The following is a 15,626-nucleotide window of genomic DNA, read 5'->3' on the forward strand; positions in this document are numbered from 1 at the left end:
AATCTCAACGAACAGATGGACACTTTCAAAGACGGGAGAGAGCGAGGCACCAAAGCTTCATAATTTAGCATGCCAGCTGCCTTAGTGAGCCCGGGCTCACCTCTCCCTCCACGCACACCCTGCGGCCGGCTTCTAGCCCGCAGTGCATGATGGGACGAGATGTTCTCACGCAGTCAGCAAGCACACAAGCCGGAAGACAGCGTACAGAACCCCCCACTCTGGGCCCCTCTTTGTACTTCAGGAGAGCCGCCTTTTTACAGAATGGATTGTGAGTCAGCTTCGTTTTGGACCAACCTTCAGAGCTGTGGGAATAACTGTGAGTGTAGATTTAACCCCTTGCACCTGTGGGGGGCTGCCCCTTCCAAAGATGCTGGCCGCGCCTGCCCCTCAGCCTATTCCACGGCTCAGAGACCTGCCGGTCTTTTGCTACCAAATTGCAATAAGACTGCTATTTATTTCTAAAGTGGCCCCCCGACCCCTGCTAGTACTGGGAATTGAACCCGGGGGTGCTCTACCCCTGAGCATCCTGGCCCTTTTTACTTTATTTTGATACAGGGTTTTACTGAGTTGCCCAGGCTGATCTTGGAAACGTGCAGTCCTCCTCCTTCAGCCTCCTGAGTCATACGATTACAGGCGTGCACCGCTGAACTCACCTGGCTTCTAGAGCTTTATGGTTGATGCCACGCCAGAGTCCTGGTGTTTCAGAGAATGTGAGATCAGGGAGAAACCCTTGCAAACAGCCTGTGTGCAAAACCTCCTGCCTCAAGCCATCCTGATTGAATTAAGCAGCTTTTGTGTCTCACAATCCATCCCCAGAAGACAAATAAGCAGTTTCTGGCTGCCGAATCTAGACAAAAAGTGTGTCCTGCCTCTAGACTGACCCTTGTGGGGGCATCGAATGCGTTTCCTCTGAGCGGCAGCCCTTTCCAAGCTGCTGTGGCCCTCCTGCCCCCATCCCGAGGCCCCGCGCCGGGGCAGGGTGAGCCGTGTGGAACTCCAGCAGTGTTCTGTGGTCTCTGCTTCCTCCGGGGACAGCCTGAGGCTCACGCAGCTACTCTAACCGCCCTCTCCCAATGACATGGCTTTCTGGCCTTCTCCAGAAGGCGCAGCCTTGTCCTGGTCAACTCCGACATTCAAAGGCACAGTCCCTATGGGCTCCGGTCAGACGTCCCACTCAAGCATCAGCTCTGAGTAGCACTGCCTCGGTCCCTCAGGTGGACACACTGGCTTCCCTCCTTTCCAATAGGGGCAGATGTGGCATCTGCGTTGCCAGCGCCCCCAGGTCCTCTTCCCTGGCCCTCCAGCTCCTGGTCCTCTCCACCCGCCCTCATGCCGTCCACTCTGCCAGGCCCTGGTGACCCCGCCACCTGCTCCCTTTCCACACCTTCCTCAACCTGCCAAACGCCCGAGGCAGACCTGAGCCCCTGCAAACACCCGGAGCCCACAGCCCACTGCCCCGTGTGTGGCCAAACCTCCCTCCCGGCCTTCGCGATGGCCCTCTGTGCGACCTTCCCGGTCCCTTCCCATGCCCCCCTCTCTCTCCTGAAAGCCCTTGTCCCTCTCTTACCTTCCATACTCACACATTGCCCTCAAAAGCCCAGACTGACGTTAGCAGAGGGCAACCAGATGTTTGCAGAGCCCGTCCCTGTCCTCGTAATTTTGTCCTCGGCTGCACTGAGTCTCCGTTCCTGTCCTGGGCCTGGGAAGTCTGGCCCAGGATGCCAGTCCTCTGCCCCGGGGACCCCACGGCCACACCTCTTCCTCTCCCAGTACAGAATGGCTAGCTTTGGGTCCTATGAACTAAAGACTTTATAACAGAGCAGTCAAATCAAGGTAAATTTGTACATTTGTTCAGAACTAATATGAAAACATGCCTTTAGGTTTTCTGAGAAGAGTCTGATCACTCTGGCTCCCCCCATCAACAGCACTGTTAACGTCCTGCCCCTCAGCTCACTGTTCCTTGACACCTGCCCGCACTCAGCTCCTAGCTCATTGCCAGTGCTGAACGTGCCTGCTCTTCTCTCCCTTCTCACTCTATGTGAATTAAAGCATATACAGGAAGGCTCGGGCTATTAGAAGCTGTCAGGTTCCCCAGGGGGTTAATTTACTTTTCTCTCGTCATTCTGACCCTCGGCGTACGGACATTCCCCACACTATCTGCCTCCCAAGCCATCGCTGCTTTTTAACGATGTCCACACGTTCGCATTTCAGCACACACTGCCGCTCCCTGGCAATCTGGTGATCTGGCACGAGCTGCCACCTGCGCCCCCGGTCGTTAGCGCGCAACTGCTCTCAGCAGAGCAGGCCCAGCTCCTGTCTGCTCTCCTGCGGTTGCCATCGGCCACCTGTTTCCACCTGTGACAGCCAACGTGGCTTCCTGCCTTCTAGAGAGTTCCCTTCAGCATCCCTCAGCAGGTTCCTCCCCTCAGCACCATCTTGGTTGGATCTATGGAGGTTTCTCCTCCGTTCTTCAAACTCTTGCTAGCTTGGCCCCTCTGGCCCTGGTCTGGTGCAGGCCTCCCTAGCCACCCCTGGCCTGCTCACACGCTCCTCTCCCTGGGTGCCGGGCAACTGTGTCTGGGGCCCTGTCTCCTCTTGGATGTGCCCTGGTGGACAGACAGCTTCTATCTCCCGGTCTCAGCTTAACTCAGGGGCTTGGGAGTCAGGCTGGCTTCTGTTAGGGCAGAGAAGACCCTTCCGTGACTCAAGGAGTGATTTCCATTCTCGTTTTGACTCTGTCTCCACGATGTACTGGCATAACATCCCCATCTATGTGGCCCAGGAAACTGAGGCACGAGGAGGAAAATAACTTGCCTGAGACCCCAAGCCAGTGAGTGAGGAGTCTGGAGCCTCAGCCCTGGCCCCCAGAGTGGACTGAGGGCCACTCCCTCCCTCCAATGCCACAGAAACCCCAATTTCCTGCAGAGCTGGGGTGGGGAATGCAATGTCTCAGGGATGAGGAGGCTGGGATTCCAGGACTGGCCCTGCACAGGGCTCCCCACAGGATCCCCGTGGGCTGGGCTTTGGGAGGCAGATAGGGAGAATAGCCCAGAGGCGGTCACTGATACAGTCACCAAGGAATGCTCCAAGCGACCCTTTGGGAGTCGCCCTGGTCACAGTCACTGGGCCAGGTTTCTGACTACAAGAATCTGCACCCAAGCTCTGAAGACTTGCTGCTCTCGATGTGCCTCCAATCTGGTTGGTTTTCTAGGTATGTCAAGATGCCTTGAGAAAGGTCTTCCCGGTATGTTACCATTAGCTTTTTCTACCGACAAGAACCCCAAGGCAGCCGAGGCCTCTGGGCCCGGGGAGGCCCGCTTGCGGCCAGCCCTGTGCTGGGTGCCGTCCCTGCTCCTTTCAGAAAGAAAAGCACCGCGTTTGCCAGGAGCTCAGGTGTCTTGAGATGCTCCAAAGGAGAAACAGAAAACTCTCCTGGTGCGATTTTCCTATCTGATCCTTTGTCTCATGTGTTCTCCTCGGAGATGAACAAGAAATACTTCTCTGAATAATTCATAGGCCCCGAGGTAGAAGCAGGCTACCTCTTTTTAATAAAACCACCGGGTACATGGAGTTGATTATACCTCTTCTGCAATGCGCTCGCAAAAGCTCGGAGACCTGAAAAGCTCTTAACAAATTCCTCTTACAATAGCAAGACAAAAATTAAAAGCCATGTAATATTTTTAATCAAACAGACTAATGTTTGGATAATATGTAAGCTTATTTATAAAGCTGCACTGCACTGAGCTACTGCATGCTCATAAAGGAAGATGAAAAAATTAAGTAGCTGTAATTATTGTAAGGTTTGATTTATTTTTAAGACCCCAAACGACTGTGTTCAGGTTCCAGTTTAATGTACACCTACGAGGTGCCAGGAATTTCGCTAGGCTTCTATGTGCATCATTTCATTTAGTTCTCACGCTGCCCACCAGGTAAAGTACAGCCTGATGCATGGAGACATTGAGGCTCCCAGAGGTTGAGAGACAAGCCCAAGTTCGAGTCCAGCTCTAACTCTGGGTGCACTCTTCCCGTGGCGCCTAATTCTGGGCATGCCAGCATGATTCTGCTGAAAACCAGTAGCTACGGCTCAGCCCTTTCTGCATTTTGTAACACTTAGGAGGAACCGCAAGAAAATGAAGGCTTTGGGATCCTTCAGAGGACCCTTTGCTGGTTAGTAACAAAGCACATCTTTTCAGCACTGGACTGACACTCGCGGCCTCCCTGAAGACCCTTTCCTTTTGCAAGAAGGGCCCTGAGCTGCAGAGGCCTTAGGTGCCGTTCCCAAGGCTAACGGGTGAACACGTGCCGCCTCTGACTGACCCATCTGCAGGGCTGGCTCCCCACGTCAACAGCACTCACTGTCTGATCCTGGGTGCCGAGGGCTGCCGACGGGAGGGCACGCGGCTTTCCTCCAAGGCTCTCATATCCTGTGGCCCAATACGTCAGAGATGTTCTACTGTTATGACAAGGACCAAACCTCAGGCCATAGAAGTCAGCGAGGCTTCACCAGCCTGCAGGACTAGCTAGCGCCGAGTTTCAATTCAGACTCCCCCAGGAAGGGACAGCAGGCGGGGGGCTCTGTGCAGTGTGGCATTTCATTCATTCGTAACAGAACCCTCCAGAGTGACCAGTCTGCTCCCCAATGGAATGGCACTCAGTGAGCCAGTGGCCAGCGCCAGAACTATTTAGGGAGGGTCCACAGTAAGGAGCATGGGAGAGCAGACTGACCTGCCCCCTTCTGGCCCAGGAACTCAGAAAAGGGACATGCGTGTTTTTGGAGAGCTGGTGTACTGGTGTGGAAACGGGGTTGACTGTGTCCCCAGCCAAGTGTCCCGGCTCTTGGGGCAGTAGAGCCTGCTCCTCCCTACTACTGACAGGATGTCACCTACCGGCCAGTGGCCTCTAAGCACATGTACCTTTGTCCTGAAGTCTCTGGGGGTGTGGACACACCCTCAAGGTGGCTGCCACAAGTGTGCAGAGATGGGACCACAGGCCAGTGCAGGGGCAATGAGCATGTTCTGGTGCAAGCCAGAGCCTCAGGAGGCTGGGACTGAGGACCAAAGTGCCCCATGGCACCTAAACAAGACCCCTGCCAGGCCTGCTGTGGCTATGACTGCCACCTCCCAGGGTGCCACTGGCATTAACTGCCACAGGAATGGCCTCTTGGCTTTGCGCAATGTGACATTTTGGCAAGCTGAGTGCACTGGCCTGTGGGGCCAGGGGTTCGAGGGTGCGAGCCACCCGCTGCCTGCAGGGGCGCCCATCCGGGCCTGGGGTCCCTCGTGATGCCGCACACACTCACCAGCCGTTGCATGCTCTTCACGTGGGTGGGACTGATGGACAAGGCCTCCTCGTACCACCGCCGCGCCTCGTCCACATGGCCCCGGAGCTCGGCCACCTGGCCCCGCATGTACAGGACGTTGTGGGACATCGGGAAGAGGTTGGCGGCTTCTTGGGTACAGGCGGTGGCCTCCGCAGGCTTCCCGATGCCGATGTAGACTTCAGCTGTAGGGGAGAGCAGAGGACAGATGCTGTCCTGGTTCACCGCCCGCCAGAGGCCCTGCGCGCAGCTGTCACTCTGCTCTGGGACCTTTGCAATTCCCCACGGGAGGCTGGCAGGGCGCGGAGCCAGCCCGTCCCCCAGCCCTTGTGGACATGGCTGCTGGCCAGCAGTCCCTTGTGCCCACTTCCGCCTGGGGACTCCTGTCGCTCACGCTGTGAGCCCCGCAGGGCAGACATATGTCACCACTGAGCAGAGAAGAGCCTCCCCTCAGAGGACACCCACCCTCAAGGCCCACCAGGGGCCCCGTGGCATCTGGACAGAGGCTGGTCCTGCCCTGCCCTTGTCCCTGACCACCACAGTGAAAGGGCACAAGGCCAAGGGACCCGGGGATCAGCCCTTCATGGAGCCACAGCGTTGCCCTCTGGCGGACTCTCTGGACCTCAAGACTGTGACAAGGGCACTGGCTGCAGCTTTCATACTTGCAGGCCCCAAGGAAGCCGGCCCCGCTCCGGGGGTTCCTGCGCCCTGGAGATTCTTAACCATCAGCTCCAATAAAGCCTTTAAAAAACCAAGCAAAGCCGGGCGTTGTGGCATACACTTGTAATCCCAGCATTTGGGAGGCTGAGACCAGAGGATCGCGGTTCACGGACAGCTTCAGCTACTTAGTGGGGCCCTCTGCAACTCAGTGAGACCCAGTTTCAAAGTAAAGAATAAAAAATAGGGCAGGGGGTGTAGCTCAGAGGTCGAATGCCCCTGGGTACCATCCCCAGACCCGCAAATAAATAAAATAAAATAAAATAAAACAACCCCCCCAAAACCAAGCAGCCCTCAAAACAAGCAGGGGATAGCCTTTCTGCCAGTCTCAGGCCTCGACCCTCTGGCCTCTGTCCCCTGGCTTCCCTTGAAGTGCTCACCGTGCCTCCAAGGCCGCCTCTCTGCCTCAGCTGTGTCCACCCTGGTGGCCCTGCAGCCTCACCTGGGCACAACATCCCCGTCTTCCCTGTGGCTGGGCCTGGGAGCCTTGGGGGCATCTGAGCCTTCTCTGGCTCTACTCTCCAGGACCACCAGGGCCACATCCACTGGGTCTCCTGCCCTGCCTGGGGCCCTCCTCAGGGGCTGCCCTGCTTGGCACAGTCCACCCCCCTCCTCCTGCAGGTCGGCCCCTCCCTCCAGCACCTCCTCCACCCCAGCCTCCCCTGCAGTGAAAGCTGGAGTATGTGGTGGTGCACACTTGTAATCCCAGCATTTGGCAGGTGGAGACTGGAAGACTGGGTTCACAGACAGCCTCAGCTACTTAGTGAAGCCCTTCGCAATTCAGTGAGACCCTGTTTCAAAAATAAAAGGACTAAAAAAATAGGGCTGCGGGTGTAGCCTGGGTTCCATTCCCAGTACCGCAAAAACAAAAAACAAAACAAAGAAAAAAAACAAAAACAAATAAAAAACAAAAAAACACACACAGTTGAGGAGAAGGGAAGTTTTACTATTTTCCTTGCCTTCCTGGCTGGGACCCTTGCTCTTGACCTCTGCAAGGAACAGTCTCCCAGGACTCCAAGTGGCCTCCAGACCCCTGTGCCGGGCATGTGGGGCCCCAGGCGACTGGCCACATGTGGCTTCCTGCTTTCCTGTCACCCCAGGCTCTGGCATCTCTGTACAAGAGTGGTGTCCTGCCTCCACACTTCACACTTCACAGAGGCTCTGTGGCCTCTGTCTGTAACGCTGTCAACCCCACCCCAGGCTTCTCCAAGGCCCAGCTCGATGGCCATCCCCAGAAGCCATGTCCGGTTCCACCCCTGCAGCTTTCTGCTACCTGCATCCTCATTAGCGATTTTTAATGATCCTTTGGTTTGGACTAGGAAAAATCCTGTCCCTTCTGGGAGACGGACACCCTCATAAAGACACTGTCAAGGCTGTCTTATGTCGCTCAGTAACACAATTCTCCAAGTGTTTGCCAGACCGGGCGGATGCGCGCCGGCGTGGTGTTGGGTTACCGCGCACGGTGTGCCGTGGACATAACGTTCTTCTCACTGTACGCTTGGCGCACACATGCTTCCGCTCTGGGGGTAAGGCCGTGGGCAGCTCCAGGGTCCCCAGGCCCAGAGCCGTGTGTGGGCTGGGAAAGGACATCTTGCATGGAGGTCACTGGGGAAAAAGCTGGCTTGGGGAAACCAGGGCTGAAGGCTTCTGGAATTTCATGAGAGTCAAGAGGGAAGCCGTAGACACCAGTGGGACAGACACATTAAGTCCTGTTCCATGAGGGTCCTCCGAGAGACCAACTGTGACGCCATCGTGCCTTCCTGAGCCTCAGGCCTGATGCTATCGGCCCCCTCCCACGAGGAGGCAGGACGTACAGCAGGAACTTCCACGAGGGTGACTGGAGCGGACCTCGGCGCTGGCCAAGCCGGTGCTCCTGAGGCCGACGTGGCCAGCAATGCATGGCCTGGGTCACTCGGCTCCACCCCGCGCAGCACGGAGGTCAGCCATCTGGCTGGGGGATCCTGCGGGACTGTGATGTGCCAGGGACCCAGCTGGGACCCGCGGCCAAGGCCCTGCTCCCATGAGCCTCCCTCCAGGGAGTGAAGCTGGGATCTGATCTCCATCTGCCTCTCTGTCTTATTGGTTTGGAACTCAGGAGGTAAAGGAAGGGGTGTTATCATGCTTCCCTAAAGCCTCCAACATTTAATCAGTACTGTTTTTTCCCCACTAAGCTATGTGCAACTCCTAACCAAAACTGCCTCTGTGTTCCTGAGCAGAAGTAGCACTTTGTAGGTGTTTTCAGCTATGTGAGCGCTGGAGAAGGGTCCGAGTAGGGCAACATGCTGTGGCGCAGGTCAGAGAGGAAAGTCAAAGCCAGAGCCAGGGCAAGTGAAACCTCCCTGTCCCCTTCACCGGGGCTAAATCCCAAACAGCAGCAGCAACAACAACAACGTCAAACAAAGGGCCTGTGAGCTTGGCTGTAAGAACTCGTAGAGTGGCGTGGGCTCTGGGAACTTAGAGACAATCAGCCGGCAGGAAGAGCGTGCTTTGGTGTGGGCAGAGCCCATCGCAGGGCGGCACTGAAAGGTCACCCTCTGAAGAGATTATGGGGACAGTCTGTCCTGTCGCTGGCAGCTGACAGCCTCAAGCCAGAGGTGAGGGGCTCTGAGCACCACAGACACTTTCTCCCCCGTTCTGAGAGCTCCACTCAGCTCTGAGCATTCTCCCTGGAAAACCTGGTTTGGCCTGGCTATCAGGTTACTATGAAAGTTGGAATAAAAGCTTCCCTGCTATGTACAAATCTGCAGTGGTTCCCTGTTGCAGATTTCGGCTTAACATTCTAAATTAGGGCCCTGCCACTGTCCTAACATTTGAGCCGTGTAGCTTTGGCAGGTGACTTGCCAGCTGAGCCTCAGTTTCCCCATCTGGGACGGGAGGAGAGCATCATACTCTAGAGAGTCATGATATAGATTAGACAAGTTAAGACTTATAAGGTCCTTGAGATATCATCTGACATATGCCCAGTGTTTGATGAATGTTAGCTGTCTGCAAGCTGCAGACCATTAGCCAAAACCATCCAAGGAAGGAGAAGGGAACTGACCGGTCCAGCCCTGTACTGTGTCTGGCGGGCTCCCTGTGCGGCAGCCCACACGCCACCTGTCTGGGAGCTGTTTCCATCTCATGGTGGTAGACAAGCCACAGAATCGGCCTTGACCCTGCTTGGGCAGCCTCCTGGTGCTCCCGAAGGGAAAGGACCAAGGGGACCGGAATGGGCAGAGCCACAGAATCCGTGAGAGTACCACAGCTTTAAATTCTCAACAGAAATCAGAAAATCTGATCTTGCACATCTAAGAATAGCCGCTGGTTTCGGCTGTGAGAGGTGTCAAAGTGAAAGCTATAATTATTAGTAAGTAACAAGCAAAAATTAACCACCTACCGCAAAGTCATTTTTAGCTGCCATCCCAATGTGGGAATTGAAAGATGGGTACCCAGAAGCTGGGTTGCTCGGGAAGGCTCTGGTTTGACTCGGAATTACTGTGACTGTGTGAGCTTCTGCGGGCCAACAGGGAGGCCTGCAGCCTACGGGAAGCGTGTGGTTCCAGGAGCTCTGTGCTGAGGTGCGCCACCTGGTGCTCTGATCCTGCCCTCCTGATTTCTGCCCCTGGAGGCCTGCACGGTGCTCAGCTCTGGCTATCTGGGTCTCTCTCTGCGCAGAGCAGAGGGAAGACCCCACTCTGGCCTTCTGCACAAAAGACCAAGGACACGTAACACAGCTAGACTCTTGAAACTTTCAGAGACCACCAGATCGAGTAGTAGCTTTTTCTAAGTACCATGGAAAGCCCAGATGCTCTGGAAAAAACCTGATAAATGTGTTTGGAAAAGAAAAGACAAAGAATATTAAGATGAGAAAAAATTTTATGGCATCTATCACAGACACAAGTCGAATTTCTTTGACATGTAATAAATGCTTCCAAGTGAAAGGGAAAAGCTTGTGTTTGAGGAGAGCAAGAGGTAAGGCCATGAGCATCCAGTGGAAACACCACCGTCACATACGCATTGGCAAAGAGCGGGGACTTAGGGATTCCCTGGTATGGTCAAGAAAGTGAGAAAATGAACATCCATACACTGTTGACTGGAATGGAAAGTGGTTTGATTCTATGGAAGACAGCATGACAAGATCTATCCAAATTAAGAGAACACACCCTGTGATCCATCAGAATCAATTTTTGGAGTTTAGGCTCAAAGGTAGAATGCCTCTAGGTTCAATCTCTGGTACCACACACACTCATAAGAAATACTAAAAATATATATAAGGATACTTTTGAAACACCGCATGTAATGCAAAGCACTGCAGTGATCCATACCTGGACAGCATACTGGTTGGATTACAGGGATTACAGCATTTCCATACCGTGAATTTTTACTATGCAGCTGTAAGAAGTGTGAGTCAGGCTTGTATGTGCTGATAGGCGACCGTCTCCTGGATGCTCTGCGAAGGGGGCGGCAGGGACAAAGCCCCAAGTGTGCAAGGTCTGGAAGGACCTGGAGCTGCCCTGCTTGTGACAGGGGACGGGCTAGCAATGAGAAGGGCCTTTTTACTTTCTATCTCTTCTGCTTTGTCAATTATGTACTATGTAAGTGTGTTATTTATTTGAAAGTAATTTAAACAATAGACACAGTCTAAAACAGACCAAAAAACAAACATGCACCTCCCATGCCGGGTCACCGACTTTGTGTCCTGGTGAAGGAGGCCGAGGCTCTGGGGCCGGTGGCGTCCAGGACAGAAGGGGAGGTGCTGAGGGAAGGGGAGCTCTAGGATCGAGCACCCCGGCTCCCGGGTCTTGCTCCTGGCAGGGCCTCTCGCCTGTTCCCTCACGGAGCGGCAGGAGGCTCAGGTGTCCCACTTCCAATCTCCTCGCCATTGAATGTGCGTGCAAATATCTCAGAAACCCTCTGATACAAAGCCGGGTGTGGCGGCACACACTTGTAATCTCAGTTCTTGGGAGGCTGAGGAGGATTGCAGGTTCGAGGCCAGCCTCAGCTACCTAGTGAGGCCTTCCGCAACTTAGTGAGACCTTGTTTCAAAAATAAAGAATAAAACAGAACTGGAGGTATAGCTTGGAGGTAGAATGCCCCTGGGCTCAATCCCTAGTACCACCAAAAACAAAACAAAACAAAACAAAACAACAACAAAAAACCTGATACCCCAGGCTAGCATCTGAGGTCGTTTCAGAGTGGCTTTTCCTGTAAGATTCAAATCCGGGGCCACGAGGCAGGCACGGTGACACATGTCTTTAAACCCAGTTACACGAGAGGCTGAAACAGGAAGAGCCCAAGTGAGAGGCCAGTCTGGACACCGTTTCAAAAAGAAAGGGCTAGGGATGTAGGTCAGTGGTACAGTGCTTACCTAACACGTGTGATACCGAGTTCAATCCCTAGTACTGCGATAGGTACATACATACATACATACATACATACATACATGACAAAACTCTTGTGGCCACCTTCACCATGGGGTCCTATCACGAGCTCCCATGACATTCAACTCATCAGAAAAAGAAAAAAAAAACCACCAATAGAAAACAGGTCCACAAATGCCACACTGACACCAAGGCCTTGGGTGTCGGGCCTTGATCCAGTTTCTCTAAAGTGTGCAAAACTTAAGAAATCTGCCGCTCACTGAAGCTGACAACGAGCACGGGAAGGACGTGATACCTGGTCTCCACGAGCTGTCAAAACATGAGGTTGCCTTTATTTTGCCTCTCAGAGCAGAAGCGCTCAAGGCACACATGGCGCAGCCTGACAGTTCAGTGGACACTGTCTGTTTTCTTCTGAATTTACCTCATTAAGGACGACGTGCAGATAGGGTGGAATTCCAAATCTTGACTCAGATGGCTGTTGCTTTGAAAGAGTTAATACAGCACAAATTCTGAGAAGATTCTAGTTGGTTCCACTTGTCATACGACATGCAACGCTCACTCCATGTGCACAGGAACAGCAGCCAGCGTCTGCAGAGAGTACGGCCTTTGCCCTCTAGAGGTCAGTCCCAACAACTTGTGGAAGGTCAAAGCCCAGTCACAGTACTGAGGCCTTATTCTGTCCTACAGACCATGGCAATGAGAAATGAGCTTATGTTTTTATATAAAAACTTGAGGGTAGTCCTCCATTGAATCTCAGGCACCGAGTTCTTCAATGTTCTAGCTAATAAACAGTTGCAAACCTCCCCTCCCCAGTCACAGAGGACCATGCAAAGAGAGGCAAGTCCCTTGATAGCCGAGGGAGGGGCAGCGCCCCCCAGGCACAGCTCTCCTCCTGGCCCTCGGGTCACTAAGCCAGAGAAGCACCTGGGAAGGATGTCAGCCCTCTGAGATGGAGGCTTTGGCCCTTCAAAGCTCCTCTTCAAGCCCAATTTGAAAGACCAATTTGCACTTATGGCAGCCTGTATGTTCAGCGAGGCACCTTGACTGGGGCACTAGACCAGGCAGGTCTAGTCCTCCGTGGTTACTGTATAAATTTTTTTAATGCAGTGCTGGGGATGGAACACAGGGGTATTGTACCTCTGAGCTATACCCCCAGCCCTATTTTTTAGTCTTTTTATTTTTATTTTATTTATTTATTTTTTTCAGTACTGGGGATGGGACCCAGGGGCATTCTACTGAGGTATACCCCCAGCTCTATTTTTTATTCTTTATTTTGAAACAGGGTCTCACTGAGTTGCAAAGGGCCTCACTAAGTAGCTGAGGCTGTCTGCAAACCACCATCCTCCTGTCTCAGCCTCCAGATACTGGGATTACAAGTGTGCGCCACCACGCCCGGCTCGTGGTTACTGTTTATGGAGGTGACGGAACACGACAGCACCAGCATCCTGTGCTGGGACTGTGCAGAGCTGGGGAGGAGGCGTTCCTGCTGGGCCCTAGCCTCGGAGGCAGCCCGTCTGTGACCTCTCTGGGCAACAGGCCCAAGGCTGGGGAGCGCACCCAGAGGGGAAGAACAATTGCACATTCATGAATCAGCCCTCTTTTGTGCTTCTGTTCGGAAGAATATAATTTGTTAATTTACGGTATACTTGTTATGACTCAATTAAAGATGCCAACACAGAAAATGCTGACTGTGCTGGGCTCCGTGATTGCCAAAGCCAGGTAAACCGGCCATGCGTTTACACTTGGCTCCACGGATGGAGACGCGGGGCTGAGCACCGTGTGAGGCCTTGACAAAGGAGGACTGAACAGATGGACACTGGTGGGTGGGACGCACCCTTCCCAGCCACGTGTGGGCCGCGGCTTCTGGCATCACCCCGCAGGAGAGCCTCGAAGGGTTGGTCAGGATCATGCAGGTCGAGTGTCTGCATGGAGGGTCGGAGGCCACCTTTCACATAGAAATAGGAGCACACAGATATCCACAGCCATGCTTTGCTTGGAAGCGCTGTACGGTGGAGTTCTCGTTGTTGAAATGCCCGTGCGCTGGACTTGTGTCTTGGATTGCTAGCTGTGCAGAAGCAGCGCCCAGCCAGCTGACTCCTGAGCGAAACTGGGGCAGGGGCAGTCACCTGGCTCCCAGAGTGTTCCCAGGTCAGTGGCTGCCACTGCTTTCTCCTGTGTGGGCCACCAGGGGTGATGTCGGAAGGGAGGAGGGACATCAAGTACATCGTCCCTGATCTGGCCTTGACAGAGACATCTGTGCCAGGGATGTCCCTCGTCCCCTCTGCCGGAGACTTGGCCGCTGGGACGTGCCTTGTGCTCATGGGCCCCAGGAGGCACCGTTATCAGAATAGCCCTAGCTGCCATCCTAACCCCACGGTGCAGATGAGGAAACTGAGGCTGAGGGGGGCCAAGAAAAACTCAAGTCTACCCAGGTGGCAAGTGGTACAGGTAGGACTCACCCCAAGTCACCCACAAAGATAGTGTGGGGTGTCGCTACAGCACAAGCCAGGTACCCCACATGGCAAACTCCCCAGGAGTCACATCCAGAAACCCTCTGCTGGACGCCCGCTCTGGACCAGGCTCTGCTGTGACCAGGGGAGGGACAGGAGAGGCAGCAACTGCAGAGAAGCCGTTACAGTCGGCGTTGGCCACAGATGCCTTGATTTCTAGCCGCGAGGACTCCTGGGCTAGACAGTCAAGCACCTGCAGGGCCTGCAGCCTCCGGGAGCACAGCCAGTGGGAGTTGGACAGGGAGGGCCGGGCTGTACCTGCATGCAGCCAGATCTGCGCCAGCGTCATCCAGGGGTGCAGCGGGCCCTGCTTGGGGGCGCTGCTCTGCAGGGACGAGGCCACTTCCGACAGAGCCTGCTCCACTCTCGAGGCTGCTACCGATGTGGCGTGGACAGAGCCTGTGGGAGGTTTTGAGAAGACTGTATCAGGAGCGAAAGGGCAGCCCACCAGCCGCACACTGGACAGCGAGCCCTCCCGCACACGGACACGAGCGCAAGGCGCACACACGCCCTCCCCAGGACGCCTGAGTTACTGTCCACACGGACAGCGGGACAGTCAGTACAGCCTGGAACCTTAGTTTCATCCTTTGGCATAAGCTGATAACTTTTAGTGAACACACAGGGCACATGCTATGCCAAGTGCTCCCTCCGGAGCGCAGCCTGGCACAGGCTGGGCAGGACGGGAGGACAGCCAGCGAGGCGGCAGTGAGACGGTGTTAACAGAGGCACAAAGGGAGGACGACGACGAAGGCAGGTCACGAAGCACCCTGCAGGGCCGAAGCTCAGGAACTCTGCAGGTGAGGCGGGTGAGCCCCATGCTCGACTCTGGGCTAGTGCCTGGAGTGGGCGGCTGGCCATTCTCAACACAAACCCGATGCTTCCCATCCCATTCATGTGGCCTGGCCTCTCAGAGGTGGGCGACAGCCCTGGACTCGGAACTGCAGTCTACGACGTGCTCCAAACAGTAGGCAGAGTGCGCTTTTGCCCCGGGTGTCAGACGTGTCTATTCTTAAGGCCAGTGCTACACGAGTGGACGATGGTGCATAGGGGCCACGAGCCTGCCTGACTGTTCTGTAAACCTGCTATTCTGAGGCCAAGGAAAGGGGCCACTGAGCACACCCTCCAGGCGAAGGCTTCGCTGTGGTGAATGAGCCAGAGGTCACGGAGCCCTTGTGGAGGTCCTCCCGGTTGACCAGAGACCGCCTCCGTCCACGGGGCTCGCGCCCCACTGGTTGCCAACACATTCACTCTTGGAGGTACGCATTCAGAATTGAGAGCAGGATTCTCTGTTATTTCAAATTCATAACTATTAATATTTATATTCCCCCTGCAACACTCAATTTACAATGCATCAGGAAGCTGAGGAAGGAGATCACGGTTGCAACATTGATTGTGGTGACTACCAGCTCATCGTGAAACTTGAAGCAGTGAATATGTACAGATCAATCCTGACTACAGAGCTGGTGGGGGGCATGCACCTGGGCCTCAGCTTCCAGAGAGGCTGAGGAAGAGGACCACTTGAGCCCATGAGCTGAGGACCAGCCTGGGCAACCTCCTGAGTCTGTCTCCAAGAATAAATAAATAAATACATACATAAACAAGCTCACTATGAAGATAAATAAAGCTCTTTCTACACTGGATGATATAAAATTGTGAACAAAACATTAATTTTAGCTGGGCTTTGGAACGCACCATTAATTTATTCAATTTAAGAGGACTTGC

The 15,626-nt window shown here is 54.3% G+C and overlaps 1 protein-coding gene across 4 annotated transcripts in view; it reads right to left on the reverse strand.

The window, feature by feature from the left end:
• The window catches only part of TTC7B (tetratricopeptide repeat domain 7B), a gene marked incomplete at both ends in the record, with an annotated part of 236,690 nt that overhangs the window by 22,655 nt on the left and 198,409 nt on the right, over nt 1–15,626 (reverse strand). For all 4 annotated transcript variants that reach the window (XM_080707808.1, XM_080707806.1, XM_080707805.1 and 1 more), the window contains 2 exons: nt 5,300–5,502; nt 14,163–14,303. In XM_080707808.1, the coding sequence (XP_080563934.1) occupies nt 5,300–5,502; nt 14,163–14,303 (344 nt within the window). The remainder of the gene's footprint in view (nt 1–5,299; nt 5,503–14,162; nt 14,304–15,626) is intronic.

This window comes from Muscardinus avellanarius (assembly GCF_963383645.1).
Source record: "Muscardinus avellanarius genome assembly, chromosome: 12".
Taxonomy (NCBI): domain Eukaryota; kingdom Metazoa; phylum Chordata; class Mammalia; order Rodentia; family Gliridae; genus Muscardinus; species Muscardinus avellanarius.